The 14,771-nt window shown below is 62.6% G+C and overlaps 3 protein-coding genes across 3 annotated transcripts; all 3 read right to left on the bottom strand.

Annotated features, from left to right (window-relative positions):
• Positions 1-239: 239 nt before the first annotated feature.
• LMJF_24_1530 (putative ATP-dependent DEAD/H DNA helicase recQ) lies at positions 240-5,315 on the bottom strand (the record flags this gene model as incomplete). Its single annotated transcript, XM_001683618.1, has 1 exon — positions 240-5,315. The coding sequence occupies one exon, from the start codon at positions 5,313-5,315 to the stop codon at positions 240-242; it is 5,076 nt and encodes a 1,691-aa protein (XP_001683670.1).
• Positions 5,316-7,619: 2,304 nt separating this feature from the next.
• LMJF_24_1520 (conserved hypothetical protein) lies at positions 7,620-11,078 on the bottom strand (the record flags this gene model as incomplete). The annotated part of the gene is made up of 1 exon (XM_001683617.1): positions 7,620-11,078. The coding sequence occupies one exon, from the start codon at positions 11,076-11,078 to the stop codon at positions 7,620-7,622; it is 3,459 nt and encodes a 1,152-aa protein (XP_001683669.1).
• Positions 11,079-12,846: 1,768 nt separating this feature from the next.
• LMJF_24_1510 (putative IgE-dependent histamine-releasing factor) lies at positions 12,847-13,359 on the bottom strand (the record flags this gene model as incomplete). Its single annotated transcript, XM_001683616.1, has 1 exon — positions 12,847-13,359. The coding sequence occupies one exon, from the start codon at positions 13,357-13,359 to the stop codon at positions 12,847-12,849; it is 513 nt and encodes a 170-aa protein (XP_001683668.1).
• Positions 13,360-14,771: the final 1,412 nt, after the last annotated feature.

Below are 14,771 nucleotides of genomic sequence, written 5' to 3'. Positions count from 1 at the left end.
GAAAGACCCACGCACCGCTGTGTGCCGTGACGCCGTGGAACACAGACGCGCAGAGAGGGGGGAAGAGAAGAGATAGAAATAGGCGAGCCCTTACACACCTCATGAAACCTGTTCGGTACCACCACAACAACTAACGTGCGCCACTCACATCGTTTCTCTGTCCTCCAAAACAGCAGCAGCAGCAGCAACGCGCGAATCTTATCGCCCCGCCTCCCTCCCCCAATCCCCTCCTCCTACGCTTATTCCGAGTCATCGTCGACGGTGAAGACCTCTTGCCTGTCACGGCCAGCGCCATTATCACCACCTGCGGCCGCACCATCCTCTTGCTTCTGCAGCTTCGGCTGTGGGGCGGATTCTGGCGTGCTGGTCTGAAAAAGTGGCCTCTCTGAGAAGGAGATGGACTCCTCGGCGCAGGACGAGGACAACGTCGACCCACTGCCGAGTGGTCTTCCGCCCGCCGTGGGGCAGGGAAGTGAATGGCTCACAGCATGGTCGGCGTTCGCCGTAGCCGCGACGGTGGAATAAACCGCGGAGCGTGCTGGCACTGGCATCGTGGATCGAGAGGGCCCCCCACCGCCGCGAGTCGCCGAGCCAGACGGCCGCCCGCTCAACGGCGTGCGGGACCGGGCGTCATTGCAGAGGCCCATCAAGTACTCGACGCTGTGCATGTCCTTTCCCGCATGCGGCGGTGGTGGCGGCGGTGCGTCGTGCGCGCGGCCCGCCGTAGACGTGGGCGGCATCCAGGGCCCTTGAGTAGGTCCGTCGGCGCCGAGCAGCACCACGCCGCTACTACTCTGCTGCCCCTCGCCAGTCTCTCCGACGCTTCCACTGAGCGTTTGCGGAGCGCTCTGACAGTTAGAGAAGTATGTGTGACGTAGCTGCTGCTGCTGCTGCGTGGGAATAGGGCTACTCCCGATCAGCAGCTCGCTGTTCTCGGCCGCGTGAGCGGCGCCGGTCTGACCACTTCCTCGGAGTGTGTCTGCCAGGCTAGGGTCACCACCCCTCACAGCATCAGAAGGCGCCGCCAGCGTCATCATCGTGGACGGCTGCTGGGGCACTTGTGGACACGGTCGCTGAGCCATGGGAAGCCCTGCTCCGCCCAGCAGCGCCGAGGCGGATGCAAAGGAGGGTGCGCTGGGAGAAAACAGATGGGCGTTTCTGCCGGCAGTGCTGTTGTGGGGCAGCAGCAGCGGCGCCGGCGTGCCCGATATTGGCACAACAGAAGCAGCGGCGGCAGTGGCAGGCGTCTGCCATGCAGGCGGCTCCGGAAATAGAGGCGCGGAGAACTGCGGCATGGGAAGCTGATGAGGATGCGGCTCGTGCGGAGGCAGAGCGGCTCCTGCACCGGGGGCAGCAATCATACGTGTGTTGCCATGTGCATTGGCCACCGATGGATCGCACGTGAGCTGGTCGTAGCTGTCCGCGGCACCGTTCACTGCGGCAGCGGGATTTGCTGGCGGTGGTAGTGGTGGTGCAGCTGCACACCCCTCGTGGGCCTGAAGAGACAGCCGTGGGGAGGATGATCGGGAGCCGATGCTGATGGACACCGCCGCTGGAGCGGCAGCTGTGGTGGATGAAAAGGTGAACATTGTGCGTCGCTGCCGCGGCTGGTCGCCGAGGGTGCCTGGCAGTGCCACACCGCTGCCGCTATCGCGAGATGGGGTACCAGCGGCCGAGGACACCGATGCGCGCGCCTTCTCAGGCGTGGCTGGATCCAGCAGGATCGGGCGCTGCGCCTGCTGATGCGTTGCACGGCCGGTCATCGCTCCCGCTTCGATGTCGATCCCGCCCGCAAAACCAGACGCGGTCGTGCTCGCTAGTCGGTCACCATCACCGCCGCACTCCTCCTCCCCGTCATTCTCAGCGATCAACTCGCCAGCGGAGGCGTTTGCGCGGCCGAGGCGATTGCGCGGCCGCACGGCCGTCTTCACATCCTTCACCTCCGCCGCCTCCGCCTCCGACAGCTCCTCGACGTCGCCTATGTGGATGTAGCGGAAATGCCGATACACCCGCAGGATGTCGGCGCCGTACCGCTTCACCTTGTTCTTGCCCATCCCCTCCAGGTCGATGAGGTCGCCGACGCTGCCCCAGCCGGGGATGGCGAGCGTCTCGGTCAGCCGCAGAATTGTGCTCTTGGGCATCACGTTGTAACTTCGACACCCCACCGCCTGGCTCACGAGGGTCTGCACGAGCCGATCCATCTCCTCCTGCAGAAGCGCCTTCAGGCGCTCCAGCCGCGCTGCAGGGACGGTCGACGCCGGAGCCGCAAGTGCAGCAGCAGCACCGCCTAAGCCCCTCTGCGCCACAGCTGCTCGCTGGTCGGCCGCATCACCGCGAGTGCGCTTCCGCGGCGGCCGATGCACTTGCGGCTGGCCTTGGGTGTCCTCCGACAGCGTCGAGAAGACGCCGTCCTGCGACCTGGCCGTCAATGATGTGCGCTGTCGGCGACCAGCAGCTGCTGCCGATGCCCCGGTCCCATCGCGCTGCGGGGTTGTCACGCTGGAGATGTAGGATAGGGTAGCCGTGCTGCCGCTCTCATCGTCGATGAAGGACGCCATGCTGTTCGACATTGCAGAGTCTTCCTCGATGGATGAAATCGCCCCTTCGTCGTCATCAGTGCTGCCGTCTGCCTCGTCTAGCACGTACCTGCTGCCGCGGCGCCCCTTCTTCGCCGCGGGCTTGCGCCTCTTCTTTTCTGGCGCAGCCGCCGAAGCCCGTGTGCCGCGGCCGTCGCCTACGGCCGCCTGTCGTTGGGCAGAGTCAAACAGCTCAACGAGCGGCATGTCGTCCTTGGCGGTGGCGCCCGAAACAGCACTGGCCACAGCGCCGAAGCTTGCATCCCCTTTACCGCTGCGGGCCTTCACGTCTCGCAGGCGCAGTGTTATGACGCGGTGCCCAGCCTTGATGTCGCGGTGGAGCTGCTGCGCTGCTGGGGTGCCGCCAAGCTCTACAAAGGCGCACACGGCGAAGTCATTGATGCTGTCCAGCCGCTCCTCGAGGAGCCCGAGATGCATCCCCTCGAGCAGTGTGCGGTCCAGAAGTACCTTCGAGTGCTTGGCACCAGTCTTGTACTCCGCCGGCGTTCCCTTCACGCGCATGCGCATCTCGACGGCGCGCCCAATTTCCGAGACAGAGCCACGGTACACGCCGATCAGCTGCTTCGACGTCATGGTGCCGAGACGCAGGATAATGGCGTATAGATCAAGCAGAATGTTGCCCACGTCCACCTCCTTCACCGTCCAGCCCTCGGCCAGCTTGCTGGCACAGTTATCACACAGCTGCGTGACGGCAGACACCGATGCGGCCGACGTCGGTGGCAGCGGCGGCATCGCACCACCGCCAGCGGCAGCCCGCTGCGTAAGGCAAAAATGGACGTCCACCTGCTCACCAAAGTGGTGCAGCTGCTGGCGCCGGCGACAGTCGACGTCGTTGAGGGTGTAAGCCAGCATGCGGTGCAGCGAGGTGAGCGACGCGCGCCAGTCTTTCGAGCCGTGGATCAGCCGCTCCTGCCGCTGTCGATCTGTAGTGGTGCTCAGCAGCACGCACTCCGACGGCAAACCGTCACGGCCGGCGCGGCCGCTCTCCTGGTAGTACCCCTCGATGGACTTGGGCATAGCCGCGTGCACGACGTAGCGGACATCTGGCTTGTTGATGCCCATGCCAAACGCGATGGTGGCGCAAATCACCTGCAGCTCATCACGCGTCCACCGCTCCTGCCGCTCATTCTTCGACGCCGCCTCGGAGTGGTAGTAGGAGGCCTTAATGCCCCTGCGTACGAGTGCCGCCGCCATCTCCTCGCAGTCCTTGCGCGACAGGCAGTACACGATGCCGCACGAAGACGGCGAGAATCGGTGCAGTACGAGGTCCTCAACAACCGGGATCACCTGCTTGCCTCGCACGTGCTGCACCGAGTACTTGAGGTTGGCTCGGTTGAAGGAGCCCTTGAAGATGATGGCGTCGCGCAAGGCAAGCGTCTTGATAACATCCTGCTGCACGAGATCCGTCGCCGTGGCGGTCAGCGCCGTGATGGGTGTACGTAGAAACTGCCGCTTCAGCACTGAGAGTTTGCGGTAATCTGGCCGGAAGTCGTGACCCCACTGCGACACGCAGTGCGCCTCGTCAATCACGAAGCGGCAGAGCAGCCCCTTGTCGGCAAGCCCCTGCAGCGTGCCCACAAAGTGGTCGCTGCGGCCAAAGTACTCCGGGGTCACGTACACGAGCGTGTGCACAACGTGGCCGGAGGCCCACTCCTGGAAGAGACTGCGGCGAGCAGCGTCGTTGGTCTGTCCGGTGAGGGCCATGGCAGGGATGTCGTTCGCGATCAGCGCGTACACCTGATCCTGAATAAGCGAGATGAGCGGCGACACGACAATGGTGACCTGGGCCGGGTTGGGCATCAGCGCAGGAAGCTGGTAACAGAGGGACTTGCCGCCGCCCGTCGGCAGCAACACAAAAACATCGCGGCCGTCCATGCAGGCGTTCATGATCTCGAGCTGGCAGAAGCGGTAGTCGTGTAAACCGAACACCTCGCGCATCATGCGCCGAAGCTCCGCCGACCACGGGAAGCGCTCGCCGCCATACTGGTGCGTGGGGTTCACCGGGAGCTCGACGTGCGCGGTGCGAGACAGGGCGTCGCGCGACAGCGCCTCCGGGTCTACCTGCTGTTCGTAGGCCTCCCACGAGAACCCTTTGCGAGCGGAGAAGGCCGAACATTCGGCACTGCGGAAGCTCGTCGTGCCTCCGTTGCCGTCGGAGACCCACGGACCGGGCAGCGCCGGAGCACAGCCGCCGATGTCTCCGCGGTTTACGCTGTACTCGGTTATGGTGGTGGGCCAGTCACCGCATGGTGGTGGTGCGCCAGTAGCCCCTGCTGCTGAAGGGGGGCCGCTCGTTGGCGCGGCGGGACACGGCGATGGCGCAGTGCTCTGCATCAGCGGGCCTCTCTGCTCGCCGCCGCCGGTGTAGCCGGCAACGCCAGCGCTGCTGCCGATACCTGGGCCGTGCGCGCCGCTGCTGATCTGCGCCGCCGCGTTGCCGTAGATTCCACCGCCGAAATCCATCACCGATGTGGCGCGCGGTGACCGCACGAGCGAGGACGACATGGAAGAGAAGGACGGCGGCGTCGAGGCGGGTGTGGGGCGGCTCAGCAGCCTTGCCTGGAAAACGCGGAAGTGTGCGAACCGCTGTTCCAGCTCTGCAATGCGCACATCTAGCTGCTGTAGCTCGTCTGACGCGTCGTGCTCTTCGTCTTCGAGGAACACGAGGTCATCGCGGTGGTGCTGCGCCTCGCGGAGCTGCTTGGCGACGAACCGCATCTCCGCTTTCACGTCATGCAACGTCAGCGGCGACGGCGCCATGCACGGAGCGGCAGGAGCTGAACCGGCAGTGGGAAGCATTTTGACCAACCCGCCTCTGGGCGCGGCTAGGGGTGGCATGGTAGGAAATAGCGAAGACGAGGGAGCAGCAGCAGCAGTGGCACCGCCAGCGGCGCTCGACCCAGCCAGCTCACCACCGCCTGGGTCGAAAACAGATGAGACTGGAAATGGTGCGACAGTCGCAGGGATACTTGCGCTCCACGTGGTTGCCGTTCGCTGTGACGCCCCTGGCGCGGGGACGGCAGAATGTGCCAGAGACGGTGGCGGAGCGGAAGATCCGCTGACATCCGGTGTCGCATGACGGGCCGACGACGGTGCCGGAGGCGCGTAGGAGGCGACGGAGAAGATGTTGTTGCCAGTGCTGCTGCTGCCACTTTTCGGGTTGCCGCAACTGCCTCCACCAATACTGCCTCCGAGAGCTGGATACAAGCGAGCCGGAGGAGGCACCGCGACAAGACCGCTGTGATGGAGGCTATGGTACAGATAAGCAGCCTGATACTCCGCCAAGGGAGGCGCCGTGTCTCGGGCAGCACTCACCGCCGCACTCTGGGTGGCGCCTTGATGTGTGTTTGCCGAGTTCCGCCCAGTGCTGCTACCACCGCCGTTGCTGGTGCTCCCAACACCGCCTTCGAGGCTGCGCTGTACGGCAGAGGCGAGAGCGGGTATCCACTCCGATTCGTTTGTGCGGTACGGCGGGGCCGCTCGAGCAGCCGCCGTCGAAGTCGATGCGGATGATAATGATGCCACTGTAGGCATCCTCGATGTGCAATGACTTCCGTGTGGCGGAGAGAGCGGGGAACAGAGAGAATACATATACACATATAATATATATATGTATAAATGCACGGGAGTGCGCTGGTGTGTGTGTGTGTGTGTGTGTGTGTGTGTGTGTGTGTGTGTGCAGACTGTGCACGCCTACCACAGCCTTCGGGAACTGCTGATTCGATCTGAGCGCCTCAGAGAATATGAGATACACGGTGTATGCGCGTATGTGGTGTGTGCATCTATGTGTGTGCATACGGCAGCATTAGCGTATGCCGTGAGATGCACTCTATAGGCCACCTGCGCCTCACTATGAGTGCGGGCGAGTCTGCGTGTGCGCGTGCCCTGACGCTCCTCGAGTGCTGCTTGGATCGTATTGTGTATGTGTTTATGCGTCCCTCTGGAACTTGTACGAGAGGCCCTCGCTACGAGCGGCGGAGGTGAGGACGGGAGGACGTGAAAGAGCAGGCGCTTGGTGAGAAAGAGGCGATCGTGCAAGAGACCAAGAAGCGCAGAGAAGAAAAAAAAAGGAATGGGCTCAGCAGAGCTTCGTGTGTGTGTGTGTGTGTGTGTGTGTGTGTGTGTGTGTGTGCATATGTGTAGCAGTGATCCCGAAGGCCTCGGATGATGTGTCGGTGGCTCGCCCCGCCCTTCTCCCCTCTCGTGCTCTTACCTTCTGATACTTTGAGAGATGTCGCAAGCAATTCCCTTCCGTCTTCTGACCCCGTCTCTGTGCGCTTGTGTCGGGGGAAGGTTCTGTTACCTGTAGCTGTCGCCGTCGTCTGCGTGACTGCGCATGCGCGTAGCGTCGCGGACCATGAAGCGCAGACTTGTGCGATGCAGCCGTGACACGCATCAAGCGATCAAGGATAATACGCGTGTGTAAAGGTATCAACGAACCAAGAACAAGAAGGGAGAAAACGCGGACGGTAAAGCGTCGCCTGAGCGTGTGGGCGAGAGCAGTCACCATAAACACACACACACACACACACACACATGCACACATCTCTCTCTCTCTCTATATATATAGGGTTGAGAGAGATCGGTGGGGTGCGCTGCGTTGTTCGAGAAGGAGGACAAGGGTGTGCCTTCGTGTACGTCTACGTGTGTGCATCGCGCCGATGCCCGCCACGCGTGGCAAACCAACGAGCGTCGATGCATTGAGAAGCCGGAGACAGCTGCGTCGAATAGCGAACGCACGCACGGAAACACGCTCTCGCAAGAGCACCCCTCGCTCTGCATGTCACAAGAGCACAGGAACATCCGCAGACACTGTGGTTCGCTTCGAGGTACTCTGCTTCACGTCACAGCCTCCCCGCTCCCAGCTGCGTCAGCTGACCAGACAAGCCCACACCCGCACTCGTGCATCAGCGGCGCTCGCGCGCTTCGACGCGTGAATACAACACGAACAAATAAGCGAAACGTACACATACACGCGTGCAGACACGCACTCCCCCCATCACCACTGCTGCGCTACCCGCATCAGAAGTAGTCCTTGGCGAGCAGGAACTCGGTCAGCAGTATGTACACCTTCTTCTGAGCTGTGGTGAGCCGCTGGATATCGGGGTCGGCGTCGCACACCTCCTGGCCGCGTCGTCGCAGCTCTCGCCAAAACCGCAGCAGTGTGCCGTACTTGGAGGAGAGCAATGACGCGAGCGCAGCGGAGCAGCCGCGGACGCACATGAGCATGCGCGGAAATGCCGTCTTTGCGCGCAGGTGCCGCTGCAGGGCACTCACGGACTGCAGACATGTTTTCGTGGTAGTCAACTGCAGCAGCGCCACAGCGGCTGCCATGCTCGTCGTTGACGCACCATTACCTGTGCTGCGGAAGATGTTACCGCAATGGACGTCTCCCCCATCTGCACGTGCAACGCGCTGTGCGGATGGGTCCTGCGCTGCGGTCTGGCAGGCAGCACAGCCATCAGTCCCAGCCACCATGCCACTATTGCCTTCGCCCATGCAACGACGACGAAGACGATAACTGGCAAGTTGCCGCGCGACGTGAGTCGCGAGCAGCTTCAGAAACTGCACAGACTCCGTCGTGTTACGGGTGCGCACCACCAACCAGCCCTTCCCGTGGAGACCCAGCGAAGCACACGCCGAGTCGACGCGTTGGCGCGCGCTCTCTGCCCGCGATGACGGCGCGGGTGATGGGCTGCGACTGCCTGGCTGCGTGTCACTTTCTGTACCGTCACCGCCTTGGTAGTGACGCTGACCGTGACGTGAGAAACCGCTGCCGCTCCCGCCTGCAACGTTCACACCTTCGATCAGCCACACCACTAAGCGAAACGGCGACGCCGCTAGCAGCCGCCGCTGCTCTGTGTAGCGTGCCCCCTTCACGCTCGCATCCAGGTCCGCGGCCGTCTTGCGCTCCACAACAAGGGAGCAGACATGACTGAGAACCGGTGCAGCACCCTCGGCCGGGGCGGAGGCGCTTGGCACTCCGGGATCCACCTCCGTACTTGCAGCAACGCCATACACGTGCATCGCAGCGGCCTCCTCATTTGACAGCTCCACGGACAGCATGAAGTCACCGGCCGGCAGCATCATCGATGTGCACGGCACATGCTGTTTACGAAAGACGTCCAACATGCCCTCATGCTGACGCCTGCCGCTGCCGCCGCCGCCACGATGCGCGCTGGAACGTTCGCGGAAGTCCACGAGCCACTGCCAGCGTACGCGGCCCGTCTCGCTCGTCAGTTCCTCCTGCTGCGCTCGCGCGGCTGTCGCGGAGGGGGGCGAGTGTGCATCGCAGAGAGTGGCAAGCGCCGTGTGGGGCGTCCGCGTCGTCCAAGAGGCGAGATCGTGAAGGAACTGCGTAGGGGACGGGACGAAACGGCCACGCTGGCCCGAAGCGGCAGCTGCAGGAGAGGTAGATACCGCCGCATGCTCCCATACAGCGGGCCCAGCCACCCGCGTCGCCGGCCCACTCACTGCCTCAGTAGCGCATGTGCGCGGCTGACCGACTGCCACTGCAGCAGCAGATGCGGGCAGGACCGACCCTGGCGATTGCGACGGACTGTGGTAGCGGAAGACCGTCCGTGGAGGAGAGCCGGTGGAACGAGAAGCGCCAACTTCGCCCCCCGTTCGGGTTGCACCGGGGTCGAGCGGCACATGCAGTGCAGCAGACAAGTTCGCGGCTGTCGCCGCCAGCGGGACACGAACGCCGCTCTGTTGCGACGCCGGTGCGGATGCGTAGTAAAAACGGAGGCGCTGCTGCAGGGTCGTCTTCGAGCCCGTGCTCAGCAGGCCGAGCCGCGCGCACGTGCTTCTGAGCTCCCTCACGGTGGAAACAAGCACGTGTTCGCCGTTGTTGGGGTCAACGGCACCACAGGAGAAATCGGCATCTGCAGATGCACTCAGAGCCGGCCCACGAGGCATCGCGGTCGCAGTGGCCGCCGCTGTCAAGGCCAACGAAGTCGTCGCCTGATTTCTCTGCACGCAGGATGTAGCAAGCCCGTCGGCACCGGCACGCGCCGCAGACGTCCCCAGTCTCGAGACCGTCCTGCTGCTGGACAACATCGCACTCCCGTTGTGCTTCGCCAAAGCGTTTCGTTCACCCTCTCCCTCCGTGTGCACTTCAGCGCCGGTCATTCCTGTAGCTTCCATGAGCTGCGCCCGTGAGCACGGCAGCCCACCAGCAAACTCGGGCGACCGCGATGCATTCTGCCTCACCCCAAGTAGCAGGTCGAGCAGGTCATCCTTCTCTGGAACGCGGCTCTGTGGCACATCCACTGTCTCGTGGGGCGTTTTCGGAGAGGCCCACGGGAGAAGCGTCGCAATCGAGTCGGGCGAAGGGTTTGTGCGGAAGGTGTCGTGCGCAGCCACCGTGGTCACAGTCGGCGGCGGGCTATTCTTTGAGCCCATCCTCGCGCTGCCTCCGTGATAGGTGTCACTCACATGAAGACGCGCGAAAGTTGTGGGCTCCGCACTCGTCGGCGAAGCTGCCGTGGCACTCGCAGTGCGCGCGCGCTTGCGGCTTCGCCCTCCGTCCACCGCCGTCGCCGCGAAGCCGTGGCACCACGCATCCATCACCGTCCACGGGGCGCCCAGCGGCGCATCAAAGGACACACTGCCGCCATCAGGAGCGGAAACGTTGACCGCGACAGCCGCTGAGCCGCTGCTCGGCGTGCCATGCGGGCCCTCCCCGGCCGGACGCGACGCCGGCGCAACACCCCCGACAGGGGGACCAAGGGAGGAGAGGCCGGGCATATGGCGACTCGGCGGCGAGGGCGGCGCCACAGCGCGCTGTCTTCGCTGATGCGTATCGGCTGTGCCGCTGCGATGTCTCGAAAGGCGCTGCAGCGCTGCGTGGAAGGACGGATCAGCGCAAAAGCGGAAGGGCGAGAAGGCCACCCACGGTGGCGGGGGAGGCGGCGTCGGCTGAGGCGCGGAGCCACAAGGAGCGACCGCGGCCGTATGCACAGGCCCTTGCGCGTCCCCCTCAGTAGTCGCGAGCAGCGGGGAATGCGGCGCCGCCGGGGCGGGTGACAGAGCCCAGAATTGGTTGATCGCAGATGTCAGGTCACTGGCGGCATGCGGGGCTGCGCCCCTGAAACTCATGTGCCTTTCGCCAAGCGGTGATGCGGTGGATCTGCGAATCCGCACTGGCGCAGCGGACGCGGCCGTTGTCGGTTCCGATGACGCCTCTGAAGGAGGCTGCAAAGGAGAGTGGGCTGACGGTTGGTGCAGCTGCAGCTGCTGCTCGGAGCCAGCAACATCGTGCGCAGTGGCCGCCGAGACGACTGGTAGAGGGTACCGCGCGAGTGCGTCGAGGAACACCGAGTTCGTCAAGGGCTGTGGCTGCGTGAGAGAAGAACCTTGAAGGAGGAGGTGCTTACAGAGACGCGCGTTGACAGAAATACCCGCCGACGCTGCTACGACAATGTCTGTGGCTCCGGCACAGAGGGGGGCTGGCGCACGCGACTGTGGCTCAGCCATTGGTGAGGAGGGGGGAGACGAAGAGCAGATGCAGTCGTCTATGAAGGTGTGCCCATGTACATATATATATATGTATATACGTGCTCAAGAGTTGGAAGGCTGTGTCTGTCTACGAGAGAGATGGGGACGGCGAGGGGGGGGGGCGTTAAGGGGTCGATAATATGGCAAAGCAAGTGAGAAAGAGGGGGGGACGGCTGCACTGGTGAGGGATTGGGTGGAGACTAAACGAGTGGAGGTGTGCGTCACATCCACTCAGCCGCTGCCCTTCTGAGCCCTGAAATGCCCTCGCGTTGGGTGTGTGTGCGCGCTTGGTCGTTGTGCGACCACCACTTCTCGATATTGTCGATGCCGCAGAAAGAGGGCGGGGCGCCATGGAAACCAGAAAGACGAAGCACTGTTAGGTAAACGCGCTTGCGTCAGCAGGAGTACCACAACTCATGAAGGAAACGAAAGGCAGAGGAGGAAAAGAAGATGGGGGGCTATGGATATCATTGTCGCCGTCGCCGTGCTCTTGTCCGGTGGTTTGGATGCAAGGCAGCGGAGGCTTGTGGCACCGCTGCTCCCCGCGTCAGCAGTATGCACGCGCGCACAAGTCCACTTGGGTCGCGGAGCGCGCGCGCAAGAGAGAGAGGAAGGGTGTGCGCAGGGAAAGAGGGAGGGGACGCGCTCCACCTGGAGCACCCCTCTGCAACACGCACGCACACGAGCGCGTCATTTCAGACTGGATCTACGCTATTCACCACCCCTGCCTCTTGATTCATAAGCGCTACCACGCTATCTGCTTCACGTTGTTTTTTAGAAGACGAGAGCGAGGGAGGCGGCACTGGCACTCCGCCTCTGTCCTCCCTCCCCTCTCTTGGTGTTTAATGCACTGGATGTGTTAACCACTCTACTTATCGTCGTGTGCTGCTACGCCACACACATGCGCAGTGCGTACGTCTGCAGATATCCCTTGCGGCGACAATCACACGTCCGCTGGCACGCGTAGACGTGCACACACTGACGCGCACAAGAGCGCATGGAGGGAAGCCGCGACGCGCGCAAGCGGCAGCCTCTTCTCGCATTCGCGAAGTTTGTGCCATGGACAGCGCGCGTTTCGTGCGGCGATTTCGTTACACTTGCCGGTTGTCCTTTCTCCTCACTTCCTCCCGCGCGTCACGGTCAGCCCGTCGTTCGGCTTGTCTTTTCAGCGCCTATTTGGCACGCGCGTCCGAATGTGTGTGTGTGTGTGTGTGTGTGTGTGTGTGCGTGCGTCTGCAGTAGCAGCAGCAGCTATGGCAGAGTGGCTGCGAGCCCCTGCCAATGCGCCATACACCTGACCTTCTTTTCTGGTGTGTTGCCGCTGTTTTCGTCATCTCGTTCCGCCTTCGTCCATTTTACTTTCACGCTTAAGCACAAACACAAAACAAGCGAGTTCCAAAAGCGTGCACGCACACCGCCGTGGGGGCGCGTGGCTGAGGTGCGCGTAGAGCGCATGCGAGATACCTCCGCCAGCATGCCTGTCGGTGTGTGGAGACAGCGAGAGAGGGCCGCACAGCTCAGGGAGAGAGAGGAGAGGGGGCGACGTGATGGACACCCGCGTGGGCACACGCAGCACCTCCGACGTCGCACAGCCCATGAAGCAAGCACACCCATGCACAGAGGGGAGGGAGACGCGCGCGTGCGCCCGGCTCTCCCCCCGGGAGAGCAAGGGAAGGGTTCGTGTTGCAGGGTGTGGGTGCGGGCGAGTGCGCTCACACACGCGGCAGAGCCATCAGCAGCGACGCGTCTAGACGCGCTCGCCCTTCAAGCCATCCTTCCAGAAGTAGAACCTCGGCGTCTCACCGTCCCAGCGGCACAGCACGATCATGCCGTTGTCCGGGTCCTCGTCGTTGCCCTCCGGGATGAAGAACTGGTACTCGTCGATGTCCTTCAGCACCTTCTTCACGAACGCCGCAGCGTTCGTCTGGAACGCCTTCCTCTCCTCCTCGTTCTCGATCTTCTCCAGCAGCTGCTTCATGTAGCTGCGGATGTGCGCCATGTAAGACGCCTTGTCGTACGATGTCTCCGTGTACCGGTTGTTGTACACCACATCCACCACGCGCTCCTTCCCCTCCGCAACTTCACCCGTCGCGCCCTCCGCAGCGTCCTCGTCCACGTTGGCAGAGATACCGTAGTCCTCGCCACCAACGTCGATGTAGCGGCCGTTCACCACATACATGATGTCGCCCTCCACGTCGAACGGGCAGTCATTGTCGCAGACGACCTCGGAGCCGGTCAGCACGTCCTTGAAGATCTTCATGGTGACGAGTGGGGGGAGAAAGCGGGGGAGAGAGAGTGAGTGGAACTTAGCGAACAAGAGAGCTGAGCTGCACAGTGGAAGAGGAGGGCGGCGGGCACAGCGATCACAGGAGAGCAGCGGGCGGCGGTGGTGTGTGTGTGGGTGTGGGTGTGGGTGTGGGTGTGGGTGTGGGTGTGTGTGTGTTTAGGTGAAGGGGATTGCGTGGCAGGCGTCATCGCGCAAGCGCGATGCGATGTTGCACAAACGCGGATGTGGAAGGAGAGAGAAAGAGAGGAAGGAGGCAGATAAACGACACTAAACACGATGGAAGTTGTGTGCCACTCGACGCCGCGCACAGAGGCGGGCACACTCGCTGTGTAGTGGTTGCCTATGCATTTTCGTCTACGCGTCTGGTGCAACACTGAAGACGGGCGCCATGGTGTACGGCTGCCCTGAGCCACGGAAGAGGAAGAGAAGGACCCAAGAACGGTGGAGGGCGGGGATACAGGCGCACAGGAAAAACGCTACTCTCGCGCTAGCCCTACCGCCCCTGATCCTGTCCTCTTTATCTCTTACCTCCTCCCCCATCGAGGACAGTGGCGACCGTTGCCATCTCCTGCGGCACCCCACGCGCACCTGCGTTTGGGTCGCTCATTTTCTGGCGTCCACAAACGGCCTGGCTTTGGTGGTTTTGGATGCGTTCTATTTTTCCTATCTGCGGAATCCAACTCGACCCTCTTCGTGGTGATGCTGTGTGTGTGTGTGTGTGTGTGTGTGTGTGTGTGTGTGTGTGCGGAGGAGGAAAGGAGGAAAGGAGGAAAGGAGGAAAGGAGGGGAAGAAGGGGTCACATTACCACAGGAGTCCGTACACGCGCGCACAGACACGCAAAACAGGCGCGCACACACAGATATGTGCCTGCGCATATGCATACTAAAGGCACTTCTAAGGAAACGAAATATAAAAAGTCTGTGGAGGAGGGAGCGAGCGGGGCAGGAGGAGGGGGTGGTGATGGCACACACACACACACACGCACCGTCACTCACACTTCGGCGCGCGTATGTGCCATCACCCACGACTTTGGCTATCCCCGTGGTACACGCACAGAAACACACACGCACACACACACACACACACACACACACCTGTCTGTCTCGCGTGCCCTCCTCGCATTTTACAAAACAACGAAGGTACAGAAGGCGTAACAGAGTCCATGAGACGCACAAGATATCCACGTGTGCGTGCATCATCCCTCCTCACTCCTTTTAAAGTTACGTTAGCTGAGTAGGGGGGAGATGATAAACGTGTGGAGACAGCGAGAGAGGGCCGCACAGCTCAGGGAGAGAGAGGAGAGGGGGCGACGTGATGGACACCCGCGTGGGCACACGCAGCACCTCCGACGTCGCACAGCCCATGAAGCAAGCACACCCATGCA

The sequence above is a fragment of the Leishmania major genome, chromosome 24, assembly GCF_000002725.2.
Source record: "Leishmania major strain Friedlin complete genome, chromosome 24".
NCBI lineage: Eukaryota > Euglenozoa > Kinetoplastea > Trypanosomatida > Trypanosomatidae > Leishmania > Leishmania major.
Note: the sequence above shows the minus strand (reverse complement) of the source record. Positions and strands in the feature narration are given on the sequence as shown.